At 34.9% G+C, this 11,874-nt stretch overlaps 1 protein-coding gene across 1 annotated transcript in view; it reads left to right on the top strand.

Moving 5' to 3' along the window:
- The window catches only part of LOC118744724 (protein slit), a 78,542-nt gene that overhangs the window by 52,756 nt on the left and 13,912 nt on the right, over positions 1 to 11,874 (top strand). Inside the window, 5 exon segments of the mRNA XM_036477955.1 lie at positions 2,860 to 3,075; positions 7,480 to 7,637; positions 9,920 to 10,073; positions 10,248 to 10,466; positions 11,630 to 11,701. Of these exon segments, the coding sequence (XP_036333848.1) occupies positions 2,860 to 3,075; positions 7,480 to 7,637; positions 9,920 to 10,073; positions 10,248 to 10,466; positions 11,630 to 11,701 (819 nt within the window).

Raw genomic sequence — 11,874 nt, 5'->3', positions numbered from 1 at the left:
TTGAAAATATTGAATTAATTTAAAAATTAATTTGAAAATATTGAATTAATTTAAGTTGCAAAATATTTAAAAAATTTTGGCATTGACCAGTTTTTACTCAGCGAGTTTATCAATTTATATGAAGAATTTTACTGAAGAAGTTTCAGTAATGTCTCAAATTTATCTGATTTCAAGTAAATAAAAATGTCGAATTTTTGCGACTTAAAAAATCAATTTTTTTTTAATCCTGGTAGCATCTCCCCTTTTTTTTGAAATATTCGTGGAACAGTAAATGGGTCCCACACAAAATTTAGATGCTGATATTTTCAAAAATCACCCTAACAGCTATATATGTATGTAGATAATAACACCTATGTACATATGTGCATACATAGTGATTTTAATATTTTATTAGCTTTTCGACTCGCCTTAAATATTTCAAAATGAATCTATCCTCACATCTTATTCTCATTAGTCGATTTTTTTGCACATGCGTACTTTTTTTAACTTTTTCCTGCACTGTTGTTGCTCATAGCGGTAGTCTACAAACTCTGAATCCACCATTGACTCCGCTCCCAAACCGGTTAGCGCAATGATAACTTCAAAGATTTTTTGCTAAGAAAATTTCTGTTGAAACTCACAAGCGGCTAACTGACTGCCTGCTGGCTATTGGAGCGGTGGACACGCACACACAGCGTGGAAGTATTTGTGCATGCAGTGGCTAATTTTTTTATATTTTTTCTTTACAACTTCGACAACGAACTACAAACTGCAAAAACACTTACTTACCGGGCATAATGCACTCACTCACTTGGCACTTCAAATCGTCAACGCGGGCCGGGCTATATGCTACATATGAGCTACATACAGTGCTGGCCACTTGAATAGCGCCCTCTTTTGATCCTCAATATTTACAGTATTCCTTTGGTCATTTAATATTCATTAATTTTTTATAAAAATATAGTATATTCGGCAAAAAAAATCTCTACAATCAACGGTAGTATTTATGCCCTTCAGCAGCCAGAGGAAAACTTTTTAGAGCAGGTAAAAATCGTTTCAAACTCTACCTCGCCAGAGGAGTCAGCGAAAGCGACTCCCAACCGCTAGCCATTACTCCGATTGGCAACAGGAAGGGCCGAAGTGGCGTTGCTGACTGCCAGTAAGATTAAGAGGAACCACTCGGTGAACTGCACATCATCTTCTGTGGAAAACTCCCTCAAACGGAAACCAGGTCCCGCTGACAAAAGTGCCTATATGGGACGAACAGAACCTAGTGCCAATGCAACCCTAAAATTCTTTGGTCCTTAGACCAACTACAAGCCATTCAAGCGGCCATCCTGGTAGAGATGAGACTACAGCGGAAGAGCACTGTGAAGTCCAAGTTTAGTGGATGCACCTTCCGTCCGGGATGGATGTCGATTGGCCGCGGAGACGCTGAAACGCGGGAGAGACTACACGAGATATCCCCAACTTTGAAACCCTGGAAAGGCGCGGAAATTGTTTCCACTGATGTGCCCAAACCTAAGGTCTATGTTTGGTCAGATCAAGGGGCTGCAGGTCGGTAGCAAGAGGATGCTCAACACGGTACAAAAAAGACCTAACCACTTTAGCTGTCGACTCGCACTCAGCGAAGACCATTGACGGGCTGAGATACTTAGTCAGCTACGGATACGGCAAGGTGCGAATCCATAGAAAAAGGAAGACGACTGAGTCATCAGACCGGAAGAGGGCCGCACTTGATAAAGCTGACCTCACCTCCTCTACTACACAAGAAATACCTTGTTGCTCGAGGGACACACCCACGACACTACAAAGTGTACCTGCAGAGCCAGCAGTGGTAGTACAGAAAGTAAAATCCCCTGCTCAGGGGCCTTTAGAGCTCTAGACTGATACACCTTGGGGAGCGATTATCTTCTCCATCCAAAAATTGGAACACGCCAAAGTGCTTAGGGTGACTATATGTAGGGGTTAGCAAAATAGAAATTGGCACTTTAAAACTGCATATTTAAAAAAATTCTAATAATAATTGAATTACACGGTTCAACAAAATTTGGTCGTATTTTATCTCAAAAACGGGGTCACCTCATCTTCTAGATTTTTTTCTGCTGATTTGAAGTGCATTTACAGAATTTTTCTAGCACGTCCAGTTTGGAGAGTTGAGAAAGAAACTGCAAAAATGGCAAATTTCAAAAAATATCTAAAAAATATAATTTGAACGTAGTTCCACTTTTCGAGACCAAATACGACCAAATTTTGTGGAAACGTGTTGTTATTGTACATAAATTTGGTATACACTTCGAAAATAGGGCTCACATGGTTTTTGTCATAGAAAATGCTATATTTTTACAAAAAATGTATGACTAAAAGTTAAGAAGAACTGTCAATACTGGTGATCCAAACAGGGCCAGCACTGTATGTATGTACGTATGTACTACACCTCAAATAAAAGTACTCGTCGCCAATGCCATACCCATTGTATAAACGTCTTAAACATACTTGCCTAGTATTAAGCTACTTTATATCCCCTCCAACACCTTAATAACCGTACACAATCGAATTCTCGTGCTTACTTACTTATGTATTTATTTAAAAATATGTACTCGTATACATCTCTTACTACATAAGTAAGTAACTTATGTTTTGTCACTTTTTAAGCTTTTGTCTAAAATCTTCTTTACACCACTAGCAGATAGCTACGAGTACCTATGAGATTTGCTGCATCTATTTATTTGCTGCAGCAGCCACTACTGCGATTTGTATTGTATCGTTTTATGTATTTCATTTTATTTTTATTAAACACATTCTAAACAAAGAAAAAAACATTGCCCACTTTTGTCTCAATTTATTTTTTTGTATTTTTTTTTTTATATTTCTTTTCAGCGTACTCTATGGCAATAAAATAAAGGATTTGCCCTCAGGCGTATTTAAAGGACTTACATCGCTGCAACTACTCCTGTTGAATGCCAATGAAATCTCTTGCATACGCAAGGACGCTTTTCGCGATTTGCACAGTCTCAGCCTGCTTTCGCTCTACGATAACAACATTCAATCGCTGGCTAATGGCACCTTCGATGCAATGAAGAGCATACAAACACTGTAAGTGCATATTTCAATTCCCCTCCGCCCCCCGACCTTCTATTACAATTCCACCACGCATGCACTGACTGTAAACAACAAAATGTGCAAGCAGCGCGTACCCATATTAATAAAAATGCACTGTAGGCGCGCTGTTTGAGTGTGTGCTTGTAAATACATACATACATATGTTTGTTAGATTGTAGTATACGCGGCGTACTTTCGCAGGAACAAAGGACATGACACCTAGGGCATTTCAACAATATGTCCGCAACAGAGTTGTCTGTAGACAATAATAAAAAGGAAACAAAAAGTGTGAAAAAATGAAGAAAGTACTGTAGAAAATGTATATCTAGACAAAGAAAAAAAAAATGCAACAGAACACAGCACAGTTAGGCATTGTTGCCTTGCGCCCAAGTGAGCAGTTTATCTGCTGGCTGACTTTACATTGAAGTGCGCTTATTTCTTTATTACTTACTGGCATCTTTGTACCCGCAGAGATAGCCTGTTGACTGGTGCAGTGCAACAGTTAGATTTCTAAGAGGTTTTTGTTCTTACAAATGTATGTATGTATGTGGCTAATAGCTAAGTAAAATGTCTCTTAGTACAATGCTTTAATGCGCCTTTTATGGTGGTTGCACACTTTGCACTGAAAAATGTGTATAGAAATTGTTTTAGATTTGAGCGAAAAAAACGCAATGTGTCATAAAAAAAACTTGGCCTTAAAAGATGGTTATCTCATTAAAGCTAAGAGTGATGAAACAAATTATATAGATGTAGATAGAGAGTATTTAAGCTAGGTGAGGTTAGGAGAAAATATTTAAGGTTAGAGGAGTGAATAATTAAGGTTTTTTTAAGGTTCCATTCGATGTAGTATTCAAAAGGTAGGATTGCGAAAGGGTTTCGGTTTGCCATCTCTCACTAGCAAGAAGGAAACTCTGGGGATAAGGAGAAATTGTTCGATCCAATCCAATGCTTTAAAGGAACTGTAGCTGTGAAGCTCTAAACTAATGCTGTTGACCGAGAAAACAAAAATACCACAATGCAAGCTTCCCTCCCTTTTAATGGAACGACTCTCACATTGTCCACCGAGGCGAAATAATTGGGAGTCCTATTAGAAGCCAAACCGAGCTGGAAGACAAATATAGAGAGGCGCGTAGATAGAGCCTACACAGCTTGTTACAGATGCAAAAGAAAATTCAATAGGAACTGGGGATTAAAACCAAAGCTTGTCTTCTGGATGTACATACACGGCTATCATATGGTCAATACTAACTTACGAGGCATTAGTTTGGTGGCCAGCACAAGATAAACAATGCAACGTCAGGAAATTAGGCAGTATACAAAGAGCAGCTTGCGCAGGTGCTACAGGAGCATTTAAATCCTGTCCATCTGTGAGCTTAGTATGATCCTGCCTCAACTGACTCAACAGAATCAGAAAGTCAAGCTGCTGGAGGGCGCTGTAGCACGGTCATAGTGGTATTCTTGACAAGCTTATCGAAATAGGGATACAAACAGACAGACTTCAGCAGGTGAAGTTTCCTTCTAGACGTGATTGGAGTAGGTGTATTTAGGATAGTCGAGGGGAATTCCGCTAAAATCTATACTGACGGGTACAAATGACTTTTGGCATTTGCCTCACCGATAACAATGTGCAAAACAGTCAGAGATTGCAAATGTCCATTAAGCTCGACGGCCGAGTTTCCGAGTTTCACTCAGACTCATCAAAAGGGAACTGTATTTGCAATTCGCACGTATGACTGATGCACGTTGGAACAACCTTCAAACCTGCAAAGCTGCGAGGAACATATGGCCGTATTATGACAAACCAAAGTCAGAAGAACTTCTAAAGGGGTTGATGAGAGATATAGTTAAGTTAAAAGCCACGATAACAGGACATTGGTCCATCGGCGAATACGCAGCCAAAATGAACCTTCCTTATAACTCTCGGTGCCGTAGCTGTAACCTTGAGAAAGGAAACGATCCTACACTATCTTTGCGAGTGCCCAGCATTGGCACGAATAAGGTATGCAAGCCTAAATGGATTCATCATTCATCAGAAAAAAATCAAGAATCCCAGAGAAAGCATATCACAATGATGCTATCAACACTAATTGGGACTTGGGCATGTGCTCAGGCGACGCTTCTACCAATCAAACAACCAACTCTGAAGCTGAAATCTTCTTCGAGACGGGACGGTTTCAACTCGCCTTCCCTCTTAATACTAATTGTGCTGTTTTCTCCCCGGGAGTATTCGTGGATGCCAAGGCAAACAGAAATGAAGAGATTCATTGATTCACAGCCGACTGTCGGATGCATTTTAGCCACGCACGATTCCCTAATCAGTAAAATTTTGTCGTGGAAACACTATGACTACTGGCATAGTCTACAGACCTGCCGGTAGTTTAAAATTTGTCTTGAGGCTTAACGCAATGGCCGGACTAGACTTCTGCTGCCATTAGAAAAACGTGATTTGTGGTTCATGGTTGGTCTAATTAGATGATTAATTTCCTTGAAAGAGTATCTTAAAAGAACTAGTATGAAAGACTCGGATGTGGGTGAAATCTGTTTTGAATGTTACGAGATTGCGTTACATGTGCTTCAACTGCAGTATCCTTACGTAGACCAATCTCACAGAGCCCATCTTAGCGAACCTTCTTCTCTTAACAAAATCGAGGCTTCGCCTAAATGAGCGTCAGTGACTTTGGGAACCTTAGAAGTAGCGGTTGGTCAGCGATAATGAATCGCGGACTAATATGGACTGCTTCACAAAAGGGAGGTCACTTTGCTTAGGTATACTGGGCAAACGTCTAGCTGCCAACAATAGCCAATAAGAAAGCCTATGAGCATTCTAAGCTGGAATTTCTAACTTCATATCACTTAACGATACCGATTACTTTGAATCTCCTATAACCTGTATCCTAGGTTATGTTATCATGGCAGGCCTATTTCAACGTTGAAAGAAGGCATACTGAGGTCGCCAAAGACCCGTTATCGTACCGTAATTGATGCACGCTATATTTATTATATTATATATTCGCCATTAAGAAGTGAACTGTAACAACGCCGATTAGATGTCGAAGCAGTGATCTCAGCAGTTCGAATAGTGGTCCGAAGTTTTCCGTGTTATCCTACACGTCATTCAGATCATCGCCTATTAGTCTGTTGGACAAAGTTATTCTCCAGGTAAAATCCGCAAAATGAAAGCGGAATACGGGAATTCAGAGCGGCACTAATCGTAAACAGCCAAGCAAGTTCCCTTCCTCGCTAGATCACCTGCCATACAGTTGCCTAATACAGCTATGCCCCCAATATTAGATGTATGACGGGCATCCTTGCCTGTTATGTATGTTTATACTTCTTGATTATGTTTGTTGTAGTGCATCGCGTTTCAGTGCTTTAATAGCAGCCTGTCTGTCAGCCTAACAGCTTCCTTTATTGCTGTTAGTTCAGCTTGAAAACCTTGCAGATATCAGGCAATGTAAAACGGTGGTTGAGTAAGAACTCTTGCGAGTATAGCTCAGTTCTCATCTTGAGGTCTAATAATAAGCATTCGGGTTTAATTGGCCGCAAAATGAGGATACAGGTTAAATATTAGTTTATATTCCAAATCGCTTCTAGAGGGGATCCACACTTAGGTCTCTAGGACTTGGTGACAGGTGATCGCAAGGGATCCTGATACAGACTTGGCAGATCGGACGCTGGTATACAAAGCTCTGGACTGAACGCTCGCGGTTGACTTGAGAGGGGTCCCTATCAATTTCGCAAATAAGTATTACTTCATATTTTTCCGTGATTAGATACCTACTGTGTAGACTATTTAATATGGACAGCAGTATATAGGTGAGATTTTGGGACACTTTGTATCGTTTCCTTGACCGAACAGGCAAAATCCACACAAATTTTTGCACTAACTACTATATTGTAATTAAAATAGGGTTTTATTATTGAAACTCAAAAAAATTACAAAAATATTATTTGCACTCTTATGTAACAAATTATTTCAATTTCATGTAATGCAAAAAGTGATGATTCTTTTCTAGCATTCACTGCTATGATAGCACAAGCGAAGGTTAACTCATTGAGTGGCTGTGGCTGCCTTTTGGTTTAGTGCTTCCACTTAGTACTTGCATTAGCCTTTCACTACTTATGCTTATACGACGTACTCAGAATTATTTATCTACATACATACATACATACATACATAAATTTGTACAATCGCAAGCGTGTAGGAATGTAATTTTTTTTTTTTTATTCTGACATATATGACACCTACGAACACTTGTAATTCCTTTTGAAAATGAAATCTTTTTGTTAACTACTACTCGTAAGAACTTCTTCTTGCTCACATTTTAAGTATTTGCTTTTTTCGTAATATAAATATGTACGTATTTTTTTATATATACATTTCTTACAAAACCAAAGGCATCTGGCAAAGAATCCCTTCATTTGTGACTGCAATCTTCGCTGGTTGGCTGATTACTTGCACAAAAACCCCATCGAGACAAGTGGCGCACGCTGCGAAGCCCCAAAGCGAATGCATCGACGGCGCATTGAGTCGTTGCGTGAGGAGAAATTCAAATGTAAGTATCTTTGAAAGGCAAAAAAATAAAAACAAAAAAATGAAGATGAGTAGCAAAAATTCAAGATCTGCATATCTACCTTCCTTTATGCAAACAATGTGGAATGGTGTCCTCGGTGATGGACACACGCAAAGAGTTGGTATTTACTATAAAAAAAGTATAAAAAACAACTAACACTGCAAGAGGAAAGAAGAAATTAAAAGCTTACATATTCTTCAGAGAAGGCACAAGAAGATTATTTTTTTTTATTCACAAAAGAACATACATATGTAGTTTTCAAAGAGATACTAATAATGGGCCGTATTCATATGTAGTGAGTTGCAGCTTTTGGACATATTTTTCTGTCAAAAAAGCTGCAACCAACAATAAATATACCCCAATATTTTTCATGAAATTTAAATTTATATATATATATTTTATTATTTTAACAATACTAATTGAGTTATTTTACAAGCTAGCAGACGACAATAATACTTTGTCTATTAAATTGAAAAAATAACATTTTTGAAGTTATAAAATTCTTATTTTTTTAATGTTATAAAACAAATATTTTTTCTAGACTTTACAATTTTTATGTTCCTTAACCTTATTAGTTTTATATTCTCTTATAGAATAAAATTTTATTTTTATAAATAGATACACTAAAAATGTTGAAAAATTCTAAAAAAAAATTATCCAAAATAATTGAAACAAGATAAAAGAAAATATAATAAAATAAAAAAAGTAAAAATATTTAAATAACGAATTACGATAAACTAAAAAACAAAACATATTAAAATAAATTAATTGGAATTGGAAAAAACTTGATTGAAAAGAAATAACATAAAATAAAAGTTTAAAAAATGTAATTGACTATAACACTACAAGGACATACATTGAATAAAATAAAATCAAGCAAAAAATAAATATTTTTAAATAAAATTAAATTAAAAAAATATAACATTAAATTAAGTAAAAAAATTTAATTAGTAGATGAGCGATATTCAAATTAAATAAAATAAAAAACTAAAAGAAATAAAGAAAAAATATAAGTAAAGCAGAAGAAATATGAGTAAAAGAGAATCGCATGCAATTAAATTAAACTAAACAAACCAACATAAAATAAAAAAATTGTTCAAGTGAAATATGATATAATAAAAAATTACGCTAAATTAAATAATAAACAATTAAATAGTACCCTTTCATTTTAATTAACTGAAAAATTAACAATTAACTATATTAAAGAATTAAATAAAACAAAACAACACATACAAATTTTAATAAAATAGTAAAACAAATTAAACAATGCAAGATAAAAAATAAATAAAAAATTATAGTTATATTAAAAAATTAAATGTAATCAAATAAATAAATAAAATGTAATAAATATTTAAAAAAGTTACAAAAAAGATGAATTGAAATAAAAAAATAAAAACAAAAAATTAAATAAAAATAAAAAAATAAAACATTTAAAATAAGAAAATTAAAATTAAATAAAACTAAATTAAATTAAAAATTAAGTTAAAAAATTTTATGATATGAAAAAACTAAACAAAAAATTATTGAATTTAAATTAAATTAAATAAAGAAGACAAAAATTGAAAAATTAATTCAAATGAAAGTAAAAAAAAAATCGAACTTGCGTAGTTTCTCGTGAGAATATAATATGCATATCTATATGCATTAGACCCTACCACCTTACAATAAAACAAAAAAAGTTTCCCGTTTACTCCTGAATCTAAAGTTTTGTGCAAGGGAATTTCGAGAAAATATTATTTTTTTTTGCCAAACTTAGGGGTCGCTTTTTTACATTTTTACTTGGCAAAACATTAAGGGTTTTTCGAGAGCTTTAGTTTACTGATATTAGGGTGGTATATTACGGTGGCGGGAACTTAGATCTGGTGGATGAGTGCTAGAATAGGGTACCACAGATCAATTATCTTAAGAACAATAAAATGTCTCCTCGAAGCAGGATAATTGGTATATCATACATTAAGATGCGACTGTTTTAAAACATATTTGAAATTTAAAACTTAAACGCATCTAAAAAGTACTTTGTTTTGAGTATACGTAGGCTAAATGAGCGAGATGTAAATGAGCAATATTAATAACTATAGTTTTTAAACTGATCTTTTTCGCCTAAAACAATGCTTCTTAGCATGAAATATATTTCAATGGTATACCATTTGCGAAGCATTGCATAAATAGTACGCGTGCTACTTTTTTCATTCATATATTACATCTTTGAATTTTACTTATTAATTTACCGCTCCTCACTCTTTTTGCCTTTCACTCCATTTCAGGCTCATGGGACGATATGCGTATAAAATTGTCGAGCGAATGTCGCGCAGATGTCGATTGCCCGGCAATGTGTCAGTGCGATGGTACTTCAATTGATTGCTCAGGTCGTGGCCTTAAAGAAATTCCACGCGATATACCGCTACATACCACTGAACTGTAAGTATGCATATACTCGTACGTATGCATGTACACAAAATTGTGCTTTCATTTTTCTTTTGATTATTTACTACCAAATATGCAATTGCATTGATTTAATTGACCTAAAATGTTGGCATTTTTTCCATTTTACTCATTTCATTTATGCTTTCACTCTTTCTTTCACGCTTGCAGACTCTTAAACGACAATGAGCTGGGGCGCATCAAATCCGATGGTCTCTTTGGACGTCTGCCACATCTGGTTAAACTCGATTTGCGACGCAATCATATAACCGGCATTGAACCGAATGCCTTTGAGGGTGCAAATCGCATACAAGAATTAGTTATGGCTGAAAATAAAATTCGAGAGATTTCGAATAAAATGTTTTTGGGTTTACATCAACTGAAAACACTGTAAGTACTAGAGGCGGGGGAGGTTATGATAATTAATTTAAGTAATTTTTTAAATATTACGACGAATCACATAAGTAATATACTACATATGTACATGAAATGGCAAATAGTAGGTATTTTTGGTACATACTTATTCGTCATGAAGTTGTCTCATAAAAAAAAATTCAAAACATGCATGGGATACAAAACTGCATACTCAAAAAAAAAATTAAGTTTGCAAATATTTTGAATTATCTATTTTAAATTTTGTATAAAGTTTGAAAAACGAATTTTCGTGGGTTTTGTTATAGAATATGCTATGGTTTTATAGAAAATTATGAATATTAAATAAACAAAAGGAAAACTGTCAATCATAAGGGGGCGCCATTCAAATGGCTGGCATTGTATATATGTACATTAGACTGCATCACCAAAAAAAAGTTGCGGTTTTTCCTTCTAAAACTATTCTGATTTAGACTTAAGGGGTCTCAGTAGAAAGGCATTTTCCCACTATTTTTATTTCTGTGCAAAAAAAGTCATTTATGTCCCAATATTTTTTTTTTTCAAATATCAACACATCTTAATTCAACTCGGAAAGACGCTCGTTCTCCTACCTTTCTTTTTCATGCTTTTAATGACTTTATTAGCAAAGAAGTAAAGTGAGAAAATTCATTTCCAATGATACCTCACAAGTCTAAATCGGAATAGTTTAGGTACAGTTATTCAAGTTTTTCTTATACCATTCTTTGAAAAAAGTTAAAAAACAGCGTCAAAAACCTCATTAATACGATTTCTTTGAACATTTAAAAATTTTTGTTTTTTTATTATTAAGCAAATTTTTTAAGCGTAACCGTTGTCATTTGAGGGGATTTTTTTTTTAATCTTTAAGAAACTATTTTTATTCATAAAAAGCTCCATTTTTGGAGGTATTTTCAAATCGGTTCAGCTCACGTAAATCTTAATATTTTTCCGAAATATTTTGGTGGATGTCTTAAAATATAATAGATTTTATAATTCCAATGGAAACAAAGTACTGATTTTTTTTTTTTATATGGGGAGTGATGCAATCTAATGTACATACATATGTATAATTAAACTTAATAATCACTCTGCCACTTTAAATCAATTGTAATACAATTTCAATTCATTTGTTTTCTCCATTGACGTTTCATTAATCTTTTCAGGAATCTTTATAACAATCAAATTTCTTGTGTGATGCCTGGTTCATTTGAATTCCTGTCATCGCTCACCTCGCTGTAAGTACATATGTATATATACACACAGAAATTAGATAAATTACTGAAAATTCTGTTTGCCACAAAATTATGTTATGGTCCATACATCCTGCACATCAGCGAAAGCATACACACATATGCATACGAAAGTACATACAAAAACTTTGCGGCAAGTGCAGCTAAAATTCAACAGG

Source organism: Rhagoletis pomonella, unplaced genomic scaffold (assembly GCF_013731165.1).
Source record: "Rhagoletis pomonella isolate Grant_MI unplaced genomic scaffold, Rhpom_1.0 Rhpom_scaffold_00008, whole genome shotgun sequence".
Classification (NCBI taxonomy): Eukaryota; Metazoa; Arthropoda; class Insecta; order Diptera; family Tephritidae; genus Rhagoletis; species Rhagoletis pomonella.
Note: the sequence above shows the minus strand (reverse complement) of the source record. Positions and strands in the feature narration are given on the sequence as shown.